This window comes from Dreissena polymorpha, chromosome 4 (genome assembly GCF_020536995.1).
Source record: "Dreissena polymorpha isolate Duluth1 chromosome 4, UMN_Dpol_1.0, whole genome shotgun sequence".
NCBI lineage: Eukaryota > Metazoa > Mollusca > Bivalvia > Myida > Dreissenidae > Dreissena > Dreissena polymorpha.
The window spans coordinates 127,380,093-127,399,531 of record NC_068358.1 but is presented as its reverse complement, the minus strand read 5'-3'; the positions used below and the strand labels follow the sequence as shown (position 1 = coordinate 127,399,531).

Genomic DNA, 19,439 nt, shown 5'->3' with positions numbered 1-19,439 from the left:
GCACTTGAAGTCTGTTTTGATCAGAAAGATACTAAATAAAGATATTCGGCGATATTATTGTGGTATGTCAATCATTGATTTTTAATATGTTTTCAACATTTGCATGATAAGGACCAATTTTGATAAAATTAATTAGAAATATTTATCCATTTAGACCAGTTTATTAAGCATGAGCAAAATAATTCACTATACTATAATTATGCAAATAAATAAGATTCGAGTATTGCCGGCTGACCTATATGCACTCGTTTATTTTCATGTTTCTTGTGTTTTTCTATTCTGTAAATATAGATATCTGAGTAATAATATCACATAAAGCAAAATAAACCACGAAATCTGGCGCAACACCCCGTAATTGATTTGCTTGTGATGTAGCTAAGAACTGCGCAGAAAAAAGGCATCCGCTACTTTTTATCTCATAGAGATAACTTTTGATCGTTCATAAACATCGACCACAATCAACGCCGTATATCTTTTTTAAAGATATTTCTTGTTACAACTAACCGTAAAAACATACGCCGGATAAATGCGTACACAAACCAGTTCTTTGTTGCTATGGCAGTCAGAATTGTGTCCCTATGAAAGTTTTTTTTTAGGGCTGTCAGAAAATTTGTTTTTAATATAACTGTTTTACAGGAAGTATTTCGATCGTAGTACTTCTTAGACAAAACCTGTTTATGAATGTCAGTGTTCGAAAATCCAATAGAATTCCGATAATGTTGCTTTAACTGCTACGCACACAATTGAATGTAATAAAAACTGATATGAGAGCACAGAGAGCACGTAAACTGATATGGTAAAACACAATAGGTCAACCACGTAGTATTTGTATGAATTTATTCGACCATTCTTCTACTGCATAAAAAAAAGAGTGATAAATGGCAAATCCAATCAACCAAAGCAAATGCACAGACCCCAATAATATTTTAAACTAAATAAACAATGCTTTTATTTTAATTCATTTTATTTGATTTGAACATAATGTTTAATACCGTTCATGTAGCATTTATCTTCCTGTTGTGTCGTTTCAAATAATGAAGATTTATGATTAAACATACATAAAATAATGTGACTTTTAAAAATAAATACGTACTTGCATGTATATATGATCAGCTTTATGAAAAAGGAAGTGATGAATAGGTTTCTGTTTCATTGTACTCGTTTTCATTAAATTTATAGGATACACTTAATGGTGCGTTTACAAAAGATATCTTAAGACAGACATATGATTAAGTAACATACTGATACAATAACCACCATGATTGTTAACATGTTATTATCCTCTATCCTCACTGTTTTGGATTTTTTTTAGAACGCGTAAAAGTAAAGCAATGTTCGAGCGTCTCCGTAGATGAAACGTTCGAAAAATAAACATCAAGAAAAATAAATCAGCTTGACCGAAAAATCGTCAGCAAAAATACAAAGGCGACACACTATGAACGATTATTTCATCGGTCCTGAGAATGCAAACATAATCAGAAAATTAATATAAAAAAAACAACATATTAACTTAACTGTACTTTATTGTCATGATGAGCTTTTTGATTTTTTTTAATTTACACAAGTATCATTTGGTCCTTGATATTAAAAGGTTTTAATTGTATGTGCTTGACGGTCAGTTTAGTAATTATAATTTGACGAAACGGGTAAGATCGAGTTATTCAAACGATTTTCGATTAAATTTGTTTTATTTCAACAGTTATTTGGTCAACGCAATCAATGGGCGATAATTACGCATTCATACATGCAACAAATGTGAAAGTCTCCACGCATTGTAGTATACAGCATTGATGCTAAAGGTATTCGTGTACGGGTGACATTACAAGGTCAACCTAGTTTGGGACAAATTTCGACCAGATGGGCAGAACAAACTTGCGATGTTCAACATACGACGTCGCAAACCAAATATTATACACCTTACTCTTTGGGTTTCAGTGAATAATATGTTTAAAGTTATTTACTATGCAAGCCTATACAAATCGTGTGAATTCTTTGGCATGGTTAGTTTTGACCCCTTGGGTATAGTTTTAACAAAGTTTTGAAAGAAAAACTATGTTTCACATAAAAAAGTAATACACTGGCCCTTACGGTTTCAGTGAAGAACATTTGTTAAGTAATTTACAATAAAATACCACAGAGTAGTTATTTGAACAAACCTGGTAAAGGACCACTGTACAATGTGTAACACCAAAAATTTTAACCCTGATGCTGTGGTTATAAGGCGAGTTAAAACTAATCACCATGTGGTGCACAGCAACTCATTTTTGTTGTTCCTTTACATATGTTGTTTATTTACTGATGTTACCTTTCTGAATGTTGTTGTTGTTCTGTGTTTGTTTTGTGTTGCTATTAATTTTTACAATAACAAAATATTGCTGATATGTAACTGATTTTAATGTATCTTTACTAACCTTTATTAACCATAATTATTATTGTTTATGTATATTGTGATTGTTGTCCTTAAATGTTAACTTTGATTCCTTTTTGTTATTGTAACCACAAAGTCGTATAGTATGTTCACTGGACTTTTGCTAATTTGGACCGTCTAGCTGCTTCTGGTAATTTCTTAAATAAAACCTTCACATTCCTTAAATGCAAAATGATACCCTTCTATAATCGCTCGTAACAGCTGAGTAGCTGATTAAACTCCAAAGATCACATTCCCCCCTCCCCCAAATATTACTTATAGTGTTCCTCTGACGGATTTCCCAATGTTTTATGAAATGATGTAATTACATACTTTATAATTTAAGTGCTCACCTGTTGTCACGATACATGGACATTCATTGTTTATGTGACCTATGAAACATAATATAGAATTGTTCTGTTCTTTCTAAAATGAATAGTTCTCAACTTAATAATGGATGGTCAAACAATTTAGGAACAAAAGGTGTTCCCCTTGTTGAATTGGAGACATATTTATTTTGATACTGATTAAACAAACATGTTTGTCTTTATGCCGATCAGTGAGTATTGTACTATTATACCACATACATCACAGAAAATCAAAATTGTCTTTTATTGCAAACACTTTCTTAGGATTGAAAGCAGTCGGGCAGTGCTTCTGTAACAATCCTTTAGTGGTTCTCTAAATATCCATGGACTTAACCCCTCGTTATGAGCAAGTGTTTAATTTCCACTACATAATATTGAGGAGCATGACATATTTAAACGTAGTTGGATAACGACAATGATATTAATTTAATTCGATAACAATATATGATTTATTCGTTTATTTATGTGTGTGTTTAGTTCGGTCTTTACCCGCTACAGTATCTCAGTCACATCACTGCGGTCAGTTAACCTACTCGAACTTTTCCTTGGGTAGCTGATTTACCAGTTATACGTACACGTATTACTTATGCCAGTAACAAAAACTGCCCTACTTTAACCAGAAAATGTTTAATAGATAGGATTTCATGAAAATCCCCACAAGTTATGTGTCCGGGGATCAAACCAGCAATCCTCATATTTGTTCAGCCCTCTACTAACTAGCCGGCCCAGTGAGATAGTCTCAGAAAAGTTGAGAAAACACAAACAAACATACCACAAAACACTTCAAAGACATCACACAAAATGTATATGTCTCAGACACTGTTGGGCCCTCTCCCACCCGAATATATTTAGAGTAAATAAGCTTTCACTTTATTTTGACCCAATGACCTTGTGTTTGACCCATGTTACCTAGTTTCCATTTGGCTCAGATATAATTGGTGAAAAATGTTCCCATCAAGTGTCACGATGATTCGGAAATAAGTGGTGCCACTATAGTGTTCTTTTTTTCACTAATTGTAAATAGATACCATGTTTGTCATCCCACGTAGCACAGATCCGAACTCATAATATATCATTGTCACGTGTTCTGAGTAAGTTTAATGAAGATTTGATAATAAACGCTCTCTATTGTGTTCACAAGATTTTTATTGAAACTACCGTTACCTTGATTTTGACCCAAGTGATCCAGTTTCAAGATAGCACTGGGGCAAATCTTCTTGCAACGTTTTGATATGATTGGGTAATAAAAGTCGCCTCTAGAGTATTAACAACATTTTTCTTAGTTCTGACCCTGTGACCTTGTTGTTTTGCCTCTCAAAAAAGTGTTTCGAATTTGACTGAGACAAATATTACCAACAACATTTCATAAAGAAAGGACAACACTTGTAATGTCTTGAGTGTTCATAAGCTTTTCATTCAATCCTTCGTATTGACTTAGTTTTTGACCAATGTTACCTAGTCTAACAATCAGATAAGATATAATAATGGCATACGTTCTGACAAAAATTTTACGAACATTGATCTCTTGAGTGTTCGCTAGCTGTTTCTTTAATATTACCTGTTGAACTTTTTTTTATCGCACATGACCTTGTCTCAAAATAAAAAGAGGTATTTGAAAAAACGTTGCGACAACTTTTTATTAAGATTTGGCAATAAATGTAACCTCCATACGGGTCAAAGCTTGGTCTTTCATTTGACCAAGTAAGTTTGATTTTGACCCCAAATGAACCAGGTTATAAAAATGAAGCACGAACGGACCAGGCACGATGTTACACGGCTAGCAATTGATGACAAACGTTGTTCTTAAGTTCGCGTAAAAGACAAAGGGTAATAATTCTGCCTAAATTGGTCGCAACAAATTCCTTTTCTTTAGAATCATCTTCAAATCATCTTCAAACTATGGACATATAGCTCTCAAAAAGTTAAAGTGATATTATGGGCATCCAACAGTATATAGGTGTCTATCGCAACCGTTGTTTATTTTTGGTGTTTTCACATCATATACACTTAAATTTGTTAATGCAGCATCAACATACTAAAACAATATCCCGGAAAAAAATAATCCATTTGAATAGCAACCGTACTTTCGTTTTGACAACTAAAGGCAGAAATGATTCGATGTAAGATGTGAGTCTAAATGTAGTTTTCATGCAGATTCGTTCATACGACACAAAGACACAATTTTGTTTCTGTTTTGACCTGTTTATTCTTTTCAGCTCAATTAAACAGTGAAAAATGCTCAAAATATCACTTTAATTAACAACACAAAAATAAGTTCCTGAGCACGAATATACAGTAAGCCCAGTTTAAAAAAAGGGGCAGCTTGAATAACTGTCAATAATAAATCAGTCACTTGGATGCACTATAAAACAACATTGGTTTATACCCTCTAGGCATCAGAACTCAAATATGTTGCTTATTGACATAAAAACAGTGACAAATAACAATGTATTGTTAAATACCGTCACTCAAAGGTAAGTTGTGGTTGTCTTTTTTAATTTGTAACAAGGCACAGACAATCGTCAAGAAAGATTGTTTCAACCGCAATCAAACTGTGCTTGTATTTTTTATTTGATTGATAATATATCCGTATTGTGATTGAACTAATCACAATACAAATATTTTATCCATCAAATTAAAAATGCAAGCTCAATGGGATTTATACGAATATACAGTAGGTACTCGAAAAAATAAAATTGTACATTGGTCTGCATGGTCTGATACAGAAAAACAAAGTATTTGATCAATGAGCAATTAGGCAAAACATTATAGAACATAAGAACAAATCAGTGGTTTACTAGAAGTACCTCTAGTTAAAAAATATGCTTTTGTTACATAATAATGAAGCCTGTATACAGATTAAATAGAGTAAATTGTAAACAAGTATATAACATTACATATTCCATTAACATAAGTTTAATGTACCATTTCACAGGAGACATATACACTTATGACTAGGAAAAATGACAAAACACAAATCTGTATAATCCAAAATATGCTGAAAGAAAAAAATATGCCACGTGAGCTTTGTTCATAGAAAAGTACAAGCAAATAGAATACATTCAGTAAATAAGACAAATGTCAATATTAACACCTGACAAAAAATCAACAAATCAGACACAAAGACATGATGCTGAATATGCATAAAAAAGGGATGTTAAATTATCGTTTTAGGTTATTGTAACATTGCCAATGTCATTGAAAAATCATGTATGTAACTCCATAATTCTTATAAAATGTCAGGGAAACCACTATTACACTGTAAACAAACTTTCCATTGCCTTAAAGCGAGATTATACGATTTTGTCAAATATTTATGAATTTATATAGAATGTGTAAAAAAACTTATTATACATATATTTCAATATAAATTAAAATAAAAGTTAAGAAAAACATGTGTCGAAAAATGCGAAATAAGCCAGATGTTAAATTCTGAAATCGAAAATGTCTGTACAGTTGAATTCGCCAGCATGTATATCATGCATGTACGATGTGAATCTCAATTTAGTTTTAGTGCAGATTCGTTCATACGACACAGAGACACAATTTTGTTTCACTGATCATTTTAATTTCCTGCAACGATATCTACCAATACGACACACGAACACTTACTCCGGTCCTAATAAAAGACAAATGCTTCGGTTATTTCAGGAAAATATGTACGAAATATCTTCGTCACAATCGGCTCGTAGCGCTTCTTTGTTTTTGCTGCATTTTATGAAATTCGTCTTCAATGTATAATTTTTCTTGCCTATTTTGTGTTATTGTTACATGTTTTATATCAATATATGTCAATTTAACACATATAAAAATCGCATTATCTCGCTTTAAATATTCTCAATAAGCACAAAAAAACAATCCTCAATAATTCAAGACAGCTTTTAAATTTTTGTAAACAATCACACAAAAATAATACCTGGAAAAATCTGAGACAACCTAACCTTTTATTTAAGTAGTTGTATAAAAAGGCACATAAATAGTCAAACAGGATGTTTTATTATACCTCTATGCTGATATCGGCCTGATGCAAAGTTATTTTTTTATATCAGGTCAGTAGACTTTTATATCAGTCAATATCAGTCAATTAATAGAGGAACAACATATGCCTGTGAATAACTATGTAGTCTCCATTTTTGGAGGAAATGAATAAGATTTCAATAGTAACAAACATTCTAGTAAATGGTACAATATTTTGATCTTATGTCTTGCGTCACTATATGAACGCTTATTACACATTTTATACTGTTTACTACTTTTTTAAACAAGCAGGCAATAGTTTGTGATGTGTCCTGGTTTGGATACATTATGTTGCCCAAATCAATATTCAAATGGGAAACATGTTGCAAATGTAAAATTGACAGTAAATAGCTATTCCCAGGTTAATGATTGTTGAATTGTACAGTGGCGAGTGAATTTTAAAATAATAATATAAATATTATCATTATTATTCATAATCAGATAAATACTAATTAAAAAAAATGAAAATTATCATTATCATCAACATAATATAACAATAATAATTATTACCGTAATTTCTGTGTTTGGTATTATTATTATTATTATTAGTCCCCTACCGGTGAAACTGGAGGGGACTTATGGTTTGCGCTCTGTGCGTCAGTCTGTCACACTTTTCTGGATCCTGCGATAACTTTAAAAGTTCTTCATATTTTTTCATGAAACTTGAAACATGGACTTATGGCAATATGGATATTATGCACGTCCTTTCATTTTGTTCCTACGTCAAAAATTATGGTTGCTATGGCAATTTATAGACTCGAAATATTGCTGAAAATGGTGGGCTTTCACCGGTAGGGGACTTTTATTTCTTGGCAATAGTCTTGTTATTATTATCATTATCATTATTATTATATAAAACAAAATGAATTTTGATTCATTTTTATAAGTAGGTAATAAAATAGATATTTTATTGATATTTAGTAACAGTCAAATTGTATTCAAAGAGTAAAGAAGACAATATTTTGAAACATTACAGCCTCAGGGCAACAGTAGCAAATTTTGACCTCTAAGGTAAAAATGATGTCTACTACTTCAGAACAACAATTTTACTTTCACCAAATCTAAATGATATATCTGTATGTATGGACTAATTTTGTCTTCAATTTGTTCTACAACTGATGCTAATAAGTTGACGATATTTTTCCATCAGTTGTCATTGACTGTGCCATAGGCAATCTCGGTCTGAAAAACAAACAATGTGCCCATTAGCACGAAAATACACCAAACTCAAGTTAAACAAGATAATTTATGAAAGAGACAAGATTAATTCTTATGTCATTATTGATTTGAAGATTATCTTGAACTTTTTTGTAAAGTTACGTAGTAGAAATACATTTTTTCACCAATTAATATGTCCACAACATACCGGACGTCTTCTTCTAATGATTGCCACTAACACGACGCTAACGATCATGAGAGCGCCCACACCGATAGCAACGTAAATCCCAACATTCATCTCCAACACGGGGATTTGAAGCTGGGACTTGAATTCATCCGCGAGTTCCTTTGTTACAACTGAGCTCTGGAAATTATTATTATAGTTATTAAAATCACATGATCAAAACAGATGATGTTTTACAGCTTCAAAATTACTTATAGTTTTAGCATAGATACATTAAATAATTCAAATGCCTCTTACTTTGCCTTTGCTTTAAAAGAAAATGTTCACAGTTTCATATGTATACTACCTATTCCATTTAAATGTGATAAAATGTTTCAATTAAATGATAAACAATACAAATGCCAAGAAACTAGATTTTTGTTTATTAATTTTGATAGAAAGTACATTAATAGTACCAGCAATAAAACATCAAACACTGAAAACTGCATGCTATTTTTTACACCTTTAATCACACAAAAAAACAAAAGATTTGCAGACTTTAATTGTCAAAAGCCCCAGTATGGTTAAGCCCCTAATATATAATGCAAATATATAATAGAGAAATAAACAATCTGTGCGATGGGCGCCCCTATTTTTGAATTTCAAGAAAACAATTGTCACAGAATTGAGTTTTCAGTCGATTTGTATTCTCAAAGTCGCTTTTAAATGCATAAAATGTGGAAAAAAACAACAGGTGGAGACTTGATTATTGTGTATCTGAAAACTCACTTAATCGTGTTAAAATACAAAATTTAAACAATTGAGGCACATATGATTGTCTATACCAATCACGTATGTATGCATCTGCTGGAAAATGGAATATTTTATATTTATTTGGTACATCTTTGCTTCATGGACTTATTAAAATGAACGCACTGAAAAAACACAAGCAAGTGTGGCTTTCATAAAGACATTCTTTTATATATTATTGACACATTTCTTGTTTGTGGATTGGTCTGAAATTTTGCATACGCAGCAGAAATATGTGAATTTGATTAATAGAGGTCATTTTCTACAAATTTAAAGTTGCTGATAGGTTCCAGTACACTAAATACTTGAGAAAGGCTATACTCTTTAAAAAAAAAAACATCTTGATTTACTGGATGAGATGTGATAAGCTAACGACAGTTTTTATATAATTCTTTTCTGTTATCTATTCTGTGTGCAGGAAAAGCATTAATGTTCACTAAGAAATCACTAAGTTTTAAGATTGGAGACCGGCAGGAAAGTAGCCTGAGGGTTGGTTAAACTCAACTAAAAGTAGTAAAAAAAATATTAAAAACAAGAGATGTGTTTGTCAGAAACACAATGCCCCCTAATATGCTGCTTTGATTTTTGTTTGACCTTTGACCTTGAAGAATGAACTTGACCTCGACATTTCACCACTCAAAATGTGCAGCTTCATGAGATACACATGCATGCCAAATATCAAGTTGCTATCATCAATATTGCAAAAGTTAGGACCAAGGTTAAAGTTTTGTGACACATTCAATCACAGACACATACAATGACAGAAAGACAGGCCAAAAACATTATACATCCGATCATTCGACCCGGGGGCATAAATACAACAGAAAACATTTATAAATACTGAGTTCATTCTCCCATATTACATAAAATACCTTTTTTATTTCTTAAATGCAATCAGCTTAGAATGATCTTTCAGAAAAAGTTGTGTTATGCAGGCTTCTACATTCTAAATATTGACCTTATTTTTTTGACTTAAGTTGAAAGTTAAACACTAAATTATGTGAGGATTGGAATTAGTATACTGTGATCTATAGGTTGCAGTTGCATCAAGAACATGAATGGAACATGTCTCCAGAGTATTCAGGCGAGGTATAAGGAACATATGACCCTCGCTCTGCGAAAACTGGGTGTAATGCATATACATGATGTTGTCTAAGATTAGCCTGTGCAGACCACACAGCCTCATCAGGGATGACAATTTCAGCCTCAACTAAATTTTTGCTAAGAAGAGACTTCCTTTAAACAAAAATACCATAAAGCAAAAAGTGTTGTCCCAGATTAGCCTGTCCGGTCAACACTTTACACACGTGCTTTAAGCCCAGTTTTCCCAGAAAGTAAATCATATGAATTTCTTTCTCTTTAAGCACAATGTTCTTTTCAACACATCAAAGAAAACTGAAAGTGTTGCACCCTGCATTTTGACAAATACAGCTAAAATCAAAAGGTTGGACTCAAATTTCAAAGTACAGTGCACAACATTGAAGACCAGAAAGCCTACAGTATAAAATCTTTTCACTTGTACATATTATGCACGCAACTTGAAAAGTGTCCAAATGTCAGATATTCACTTATTAAATTAGGATTTATCACATGTATAATATAATACATAAAAAGGGGCTATACTTATTGCAGTTTGCCTACTCATGGAATCTCAGGGCATTTTAAATACCTTTACATGAAAATAGTTGTTGTGTTTTATTATTAGTAGTTTAAAGTTTATTATAGTCTCATCAGCATAATTGCATACATACACAGATAGACCAATACATTTAAACATAAAACACAATCATTGCTGTCACTAAATTTTGAGTTACAAGAGATTAGTTAATCCTTACATCACAGACATATTAATTATTTTAAATATTTGAAAGGGGAGCTAACTCGGAAGCTCATATTGTATCCTTTGTAAATAAGCACTTCCAAGTTATCCTCCTTTCTGTTACAAGTTATATCAACACATAAAACATACTAATAACACAGTTATATATCAACCAAAATATTTACACATAAAACCTAGATTGTTTTTGCTAATGTTAAATACTACAATAAAATGTCTAGAATAAAACACTGAATTGGAAAAAAGGTGCAGACGCGCACTGAAACGAAAAAATGGTGGTAAGAAATAATTTATCCCCTATGACCAGATCATAAAGGAACTGATTAGCAATGACATTCTAGTACAGAATAAAAGGTAGCACTAAGATTACCTAAAATACTTGGCATTACATTATATACATAGTCTAAAAGGTCTATATACCTTAAAAAACAATAATCTTTTTACAAATGTTTAAACAGTTTATTTGAATAAAGTTGGTACCAAAAGGCTAGTAATTTGTACCAGTAAGTGTAAATTAATATTATTTACACATGTAAGATTGTCATCTTTGTAGTATTTAGAAGCAGGTTTTGGCTAAAATTCTAACCAGATTATCATCAGTAAAAAGCATAATGCAAACCATTTGAATATAAAAGGTTATAATTATGATAGATCACATGACACAGATCACAATGAATGCACTTTCATTTGTCATGGAATAGCGAGGCATATACATGCATAACAATAGATGCAGCAATTATTTTTCCTTCTTTATAAGTTACAAAAAACGGTACTTTCCCAATTCAGGAAAAACTAAAAATTTCCATAATGCTGTCTGAAAAAGTATCAAATGGAAGGAAAATTTCGTCAACTTTTTCCAAAAGTGCATTATCTGCAAGTGAACAGATAAAATGAGCACTGAAACTGAAAAAAAATGCAAGCAACCTGTGAATGAATATTTTAATTGTTTTGTGACATTTATACCAAGCAATTTAAAAGACCCTTAATTTCAAATCTTAAATCTTACGATGCAAATTTTCCCAAATGTTTGGGATTTATGCGCCAATTTTCCCAATTAATACGGTAACGCTATCCCCCCCCCCCCCCCCAAAAAAAAAAAATATAAAAAAAATAAAATAAATAGTTGCTGACAAATCACTTTTTTAAAAGGGTGCTACATCATCACATACCGGTTCAATATCAATGAAAGTGCCATGCTCATCCGGGTCAGGTCTCATGCCAATCACAGCGTTAAGTATACCCGGATCTGCGTTGAGGAAGTGGGGCTGAGAGAACACCAAAGGGGCACTTGAATCAGATAAACCACATTGTAGAACCAGATTGGTCGTAATGGAGACTTTTCCTGGGAAAACTAGTCTTAATGCATGTGTGTACGCACAGGCTAATAGACGACACTTTCCGATTTTTAATGATTTTTTTTTGTTAACAAGGAAGTCTTTTCTAAACGAAAATCCAGTTTGAGAGCAGAAAGTGTTGTCCCTGATTAGCATGTGCGGATAGAACAGGCTAATCGAGGATTACACTTTACACACGTTCATTCAGCCCAGTTTTCCCAGAATGTGGCTATACAAATCAACACCAATAGCAATCATGATAACAATGATAAATCAAAGACAAGAAATGTGTAAAAAGGGACAAAATGCCACAGTTTCATGCCACTGGACACAGAATTGAGTATCGTGTGACATACACTATGTGAACACAATGAAACATTTATCATTATGGAGGCTACAATTTGTCAAAATACATGTAATAAAAAGGCAATTACATGTGAAATGACGAGTATAAAAATATTCTATGCACCAATAAATATTTTAACAAAGATAACAAAAGAATAAGAATTGTTTTGTTTTGTGAGTTTTTGGGAAGGGTGGGAGGGGTGATCACTGTGATCTACATTTTAACAGAAGTCTATTAACCTTGATCTTCAATTATTAGGCATGTGGATTTCCAACCTGTTGTGAATCTCTATCAGTCTATAGTCCTCATTATGCCAATTACTTGCTTTCCCGGGAGAATAGGTGCGAATATTTTTGGGGAAAAAAGTTAACCACTTCTTCTTAGGAATGTATGTCATTTATGTAGAATTTTACATAATATTCAAATCGTATGCTTGTTGATCTGACAAAGAACGAAATCAAATATAGCCAGAGACCTCTTGCTATTATAGCCAGAGACCTCTTGCTATATAGGCGGAAATCCCATCCACTATGTCATCAATTTTTAAAAAATTTACCCCTTACCACTTAGATACCTACAATTACGCAGTTAAAGTCCCTTAGAAACTAGAATTTAATTAAAGACCTTTCTAACTAAATTCAAGTTTTCAAGGCTTCATTTCCAACCCTTAGATATGATGAGCAGCAAACAGCATAAAACCTGAACAGACTGCGAATTATGTTGTTCTATTTTTATGCTGTTTGCACAAAGCAATTTTCACTTTACTTCTAAGTGGAAAAGGGTTAAGCAATTAAATCATATAGAAACATTAAAGCACAAAGAGTGTTCACTACACATGTATGCAGAAAAATGAAGAGCCATCCACATTTACTTCCCCAACTATAGATAGGATAGAAGTTTGTTAATACAAGTATGATTCTCTGATAAGAAAACACTGTTTCAAAGCTGTGCTGGTCTTCTTTTAATTCTAAACAGCAATATAATTTGTTGGATAAATCATTGGTTTTATGTCACAAAAAGTTTCAATTTCTAACATATATATTTGTGTGTAATCAAGAAATTTATTATGGAGCATATGAGAAACAAGAGTGCCAAACTGTCACAAGATACGCCCGTTTGAAGGTTTTGGACAACTTGCATTTGAGTGGCAAAATGATATATATTTATGTCATAACCTACCATATGAGAGGCAAAGTGATATATGTTTGAAAATTAAGCAACAACTACATAACTAACCATTTAACTGCATAAGTAACCATACAAACTGTATCCCGATCCAGACAGCCTTGTGGTCAGAAAAATACACTAAGAGCACACTTCTGACCAAATTTGGTGAAGCGGATGAAAACTACTTCAATTAGAGAGCGGACACCATGCTAAATGCGTGAAATGCACTAAGTGACCTCATGACCTAGTTTTAGACCCGACATAACCCATATTTGAACTTGACCTAGATATCATTTAGACACAGCTTCTGGCATAATTTGGTGAAGATTGGATGAAAACTACTTCAATTTGAGAGCCGACACCATGCTAAATCATTGAAATGCACTAAGTGACCCCTGGACCTAGTTTTTGACCCGGCATGATCCATATTTAAACTTGACCTAGATATCATTTCGACACAACTTTTGACCAATTTTGGTGAAGATCTGATGAAAACTACTTCAATTAGAGAGCGGGAACCATGCTAAATCCTTGAAAAGCACTTAGTGACCCCGTGACCTAGTTTTTGACCTGGCATGACCCAAAATTGAACTTGACCTATTTGTTGGCTAGAAACAATTCTGACCAAGTTTGGTGAAGATCGGATGAAAACTATTTGAATTATAGAGAGGACACTGCTGCGGACGCCGCCCGCCCGCCGCCGCCCGCCAAGGGTGATCTTATAATACGTCCCGTTTTGAACGGGCGAATAAAAAGCATATATTGCTATTTAAAGTTAAACAAATAACATTTGTAACAGCTACCTTGATGATGGAAAAAAGTTTGATGTTAAATTTAGAAAAACAAGAACAAACAAGATTTTGCATTCAGTAAACACACATGTCCCCTTGTCAGTACAGATTTATTGACCCATTTGAATACGTCTTAGTCCATAATAACATCGATGGTCAGGTGATATGGGTGTGCTGAGTTTAAATATTCATAGATAACATCCATACAGGTATCAAAGCTTTGTAGCATGTGGTATAGATGTCAGACAAAACATTTCATTTTGGGTTAACAAAGAATATGGATCCAAAGAAGGTCAATTCAAGATCAATGATGAGGTCAAATGATGTGGGTGTATTGAGAACGCTCGTAGATTATGATAACATACGGACATGTATCAAAGCTTTGATGTAAGCTGTAGTCCAAATCCAAAAGTAGCTCAATGTCAAGGTTATAATGGGGTCAGGTGATCGAGGTGTGTTGAAGTGTTCATAATTAACTTTTATACAAATATCAAAGCATTGCAGGAAGCAAGAGTGATGTTAAAGTGAGTATGCACGATTTTTATATATGTTAAATTGTAATATATTGATAAAAATATGTTACAATAGCACAAAATAGGTAAGAACAAATATACATTGAAGACGAATTTCATAAAATGCAGCAAAGACAAATTAGCGCCCAGAGCCGAATGTGACGATGATATTTCGTACATATTTTCCTACAATAACCGAAGCATTTGTCTTTTTATAAGGATCGGAGTTAGTGTTCGCATGTCATATGAATAGATATCGTTGCAGGAAATTAAAATGATCCGTTAAACTAAATTTAGATTCACATCTTACATGCATAATATACATGCTGGCGAATTCGATTGTACATACACTTTTGATTTCAGAATTAAATATCTGGCTTATTTCGCATTTTTCGACACATGTTCTTTTTAATTTTAATTTTAATTTATATTAAAATATATGTATAACAAGCAAATTTGTTGATAAAAATAAATTGTGTTTATGGAATGGTGTTGAACTTAAGTATGGAAGAATCCTTACCAAACAAGGCATATTTAATCAAAATGTGTGATTTAAACGTTTGTGTGTGACTTTGACCATGACCCTAGCAACCTGGATCTTATATTTGACACTCAGCTAGATAATGGAGAACAATTGTGCACAGTTATTACAGAATCCCATGATACATAGTAAAGGAATGACTAAATAATGAATATTTCATCAAATGTGCGACCTTTGACCTCAATATGTTACCTTAGCCTTAGCCCCTAGGATCATGGGTGTTGAATGTGAAGCACCCCCAGATAATTGAGGACAAACATGGCAAGTTTTATGGCTCTGGCTCATGTGTTAATGGAGATAAAGCTCTAAGCTGATATTAAAAAGCATTTTTTTTCAAGATACAAAGGGTTATAACTCCGTTATTAACAGATGGTTTACAATGCCATTTGGCGTGCATCATCCTCTTATTCATATATATACTCATACCAAGTTTCAATGAAATCCGCCAAAGCACTTCCAAGATATGGCTCCGGACACAAAAGTGCTATATTAAAAAGCATTTTTTTCAAGATTCAAAGGGCAATAACACCGTTATTAACAGTTGGTGTACAATGCCATTTGGCGTGCATCATTCTCTTATCCATATATACTCACATTAAGTTTCAATAAAATCCGCCAAAGCACTTCCAAGATATGGCTCCGGACGGACGGACGGAAGGACGGACGGATGGAAGGACGGACAACACCAAAACAATATCCCGCCGCCTATGGCGGGGGATAATAAGTTTTTTTTACACATTTTATATAAATCCATCAATATCTGACAAAATCGTGCATACTCACTTTAATATCCATGATAGAACAAGTGATAAAGACAATCAAGTGTTGCTATCATTTAAAAAAAAATGAAATAAATGTTCATTGTTATGAAAGTTTTCACACCCAAAACAGCTTCTTGAAACGTTTTGGATTGAACTGACCTGATCTTTGATCGAAACTCTATATTAAAGTTACAGTCAATACTTGCAATGAAAGCTCAATGGCTGAACAAAAATATCTTCAGAAAATTTTAATCTGGTCAAAGTACAATGAACTGGTCTCCGAAAACATACTGAAAGATTTTCTGTTTACTGAATATTAACCGTATGATGACCTTGGCCACATTCTGACCTTGTTATAACTACAAGCCATGCATTGGTAATTAATGTTGTAAGAAAGTTTATAATGTAACCATTTATTTTGACTGTGACCTTTCAATATTTGACATTTATCTCTCAGTGTAATCTTCTTGACGACGTGTCGGCGAGGCCCTGTTGGATGGTGTTCATGTCCTGTGTATCCTCTCTCACGATGTCTATCAGATGGCTAAGGCCGTCCTGCTGTTGCTTTAACAACTGAAAACACACAAATACTGAACGTTATCTGAGCCTTGTACTGGGAAATATGGACTTAATGCATGTGCGTAAAGAGAAGTCTCAGATAAGCCCATGCAGTCCACACAAGCTAATTAGCGCTAAAACTTTCCTCTTTAATGGCATTTTTCATTTAAAGGAGGCCCCATCCAAATAATAATCCAGTTTAGGTGGAAAGTAGGGTCTCTGATTAGCCTATGTGGACTGCACATGCATTTAGCCTGGTTTCCAAAAACAAGGCTCATAATTTGCCCTGACAACGGTACCATTAGTTTATTTTGTTATATTTATGTTAACGTTGTACAGTTTAATTTGATTTTCACAGTGTAAGGGAAAACACTATTTTATCTGATTGCTAATGTAAGGGGAAATACTCCTCCAGTCTTGTCTTGCGAATGTAAGGGAAACAATTGGGAGAGTTGAAGAGCACATGTTTGTTGACAAATAAATATCAGAAAACTCATCAGTGTTTTATTAAATTTAAGAGTGGTAGCAGAGCGTGGTTGAATGACTATATCGAATCTTTGAGTGAAGAAGACAGAGAAAAAGTTGTCATGAAGGAAGGTAACACAATTTTCAAATTCGGAGCCGGCAGACATTTACAGTCAGAAGAAGAGTACTTATTACCCGCAATGATTGCAGATAAAGATACAAACCGATGTAGTCAATTCAGATATTCCATTATTGTTATCGAGAAATGCACTGAAGGCAGCCGAAATTAAAATTGATTTCGAGAATGATACCGCAAGTGTTTTCGGCAAAGATATTGGGCTAAACCTGACATCCTCTGGACACTATTGCCTACCCATTGATAAATGTGAAGATAGCAGTGAATGAAGTTCTAGAGGTAAAGCTTAAAAACGAACAAAAACAGCTTCAGAAGCTTCATAGACTATTTGCGCATCCGCCGATGAAACGACAGAAAGGTCTTTGGGCTGACTCGGGCTCTTGGAAAGACGATTTTGAAGTAACTTTGTTAAGTATTAAAAAAAAACAACTGTGAAACTTGATACTTGATACTTGATATTACTCGCCAAGGCTCGCGCTCCCGGTGTTCTAAGAATCGCAACATAAACTTCTCTCTTTTCAACGCTTACATAGTATTCTCTTTACCTGTGATGGTTTGACGTGAAATTTGTGTTTTGTTTTCATAAATCAACACAAAATGGCCGATAAAAAAATTCTCTAAATTTTCTCTAAGAAAATTCTATAAGTTTTAGACAGGTCCAGAGGTTTCTAACTTGTTTAGTAAAATTCGGCAACTCTTACAAAATTCTAAGAGATTAGAACGTTTCTTAGACAAAAACTTTGAAAATATTACAGTTATAGAAAAATACTTAGAAACACTGTGAATTCTTAGTTTATATTTTGTCTAAGAAAGATTCAGAAAACCGCCCTTGGACCCCTTGCTATCAAGGCTTGTTGTCTACAGAGAAGAATTATCCTGGTCGCCTACACAGCTAATCACCAGAATCGCTGTCATGCTGTAACGTGACATGTTAACGTCAATAAACGTTAACACCAGCAAAGTCACTATCACTTTATACCAGATACCAGGCAGCCTCCGCGCCAAGGTTTGACCAAACCCAGCATACCTGGATCAAATCCCTGCCGTTATAACTAACCCCGTGATGATAGCCGTGTCACGTGGTATTGTTATTTTTGCTTCGATTTTGTAATTAAGGTAATTTTGTTTTATTATAAACCTACACTTATACAATATTTTCAAAATATAAAAGAAAACGTTGCTGCCTTCGATTATATAAAAAAAAGCTTCCAGATCTGGAAGGATTTTCTTGTGGTGGCAGAAATTGTATGTGAGAGCATGGAACGACAACTCTGTGTGGAGATTGGGTTCCGGGTTGAGCTCTTAATCTCTATATAAATCTAGCTAAATTTAAGTCTCGTTAAAAGATTGAGGTAAATTAAAGTCCATTAAAAATATTTTTCTTGCTTACTCAATGTTTTGGTACAGAATAGTTTTGTTTAGAATAAGGAAGCCTAGCCTGTAAGATTGTTATGCTGTTTAGGAAACAAATTATTTTCTGATTTGACTTTGTAGAAAACAAAAACAACGATGGGTATCCTTATTATTTTTCAACTTGATATGTGTCGACTGTTTTTTTCTATCGTTCGTGTGAGTTCTAGGGTTTAATCTGTTGATTGGACAAAACCAAAAACTCGATCGGTGTTTTAAAAAAGTAAGAACTAATTACATACTTTTCTGCAATGATCTGATCGACATGCCGCTAATATAAAATTACCCCCAGTGGAATAAACTAAGCTGTATGCTATATTCCTCTAGAGTCGTGGGTAATTTTAATAAAGATTCAACATCACAAATACTTTGTATGGCTAGGAATCATTATGGACATTATTATTAACCCTTGGGCCCTATATTTGTTGCTTTTTCAAATGTTTTTGTCTTTTGACAATTCAATTAATCGATTGTGTTGATAGTGTCAAACCGCTCTTTGAAAATAAGGTTCTCTTGATTCGTCGATTCTGATGGGCTGTTTCAATTTTCAAGATTTGCATGCTATAAATAGCCTTAAAATTGGCAATGCAGGGGGTGGGTTAATTTCTTATGAAAAAAAACAGGCGATGATGCATGGGTAACACTTCATAAATAAACG

General features: G+C 33.3%; 1 protein-coding gene across 1 annotated transcript; it reads right to left on the bottom strand.

The window, feature by feature from the left end:
* Positions 1-7,366: 7,366 nt before the first annotated feature.
* Positions 7,367-12,837, bottom strand: LOC127878772 (sensory neuron membrane protein 1-like). Its single transcript, XM_052425300.1, has 4 exons — positions 12,716-12,837; positions 11,930-12,047; positions 8,159-8,314; positions 7,367-7,974 (listed from the first exon to the last, which is right to left on the bottom strand). Exons 1-4 carry the CDS (start codon positions 12,835-12,837, stop codon positions 7,939-7,941), a joined length of 432 nt encoding a protein of 143 aa, XP_052281260.1. The 3' UTR covers positions 7,367-7,938.
* Positions 12,838-19,439: the final 6,602 nt, after the last annotated feature.

Bases quoted from the DNA above. Each gene is read 5' to 3' on its own strand.
- LOC127878772 (XM_052425300.1), bottom strand. From the start codon at position 12,837: ATGACATACATTCCTAAGAAGAAGTGGTTAACTTTTTTCCCCAAAAAT. The intron at 8,315-11,929 runs GTATGTGATGAT...AATAATTTCCAG, and splicing joins CTTTCATTGATATTGAACCG to AGCTCAGTTGTAACAAAGGA. The intron at 7,975-8,158 runs GTATGTTGTGGA...TTTGTTTTTCAG, and splicing joins TCATTAGAAGAAGACGTCCG to ACCGAGATTGCCTATGGCAC.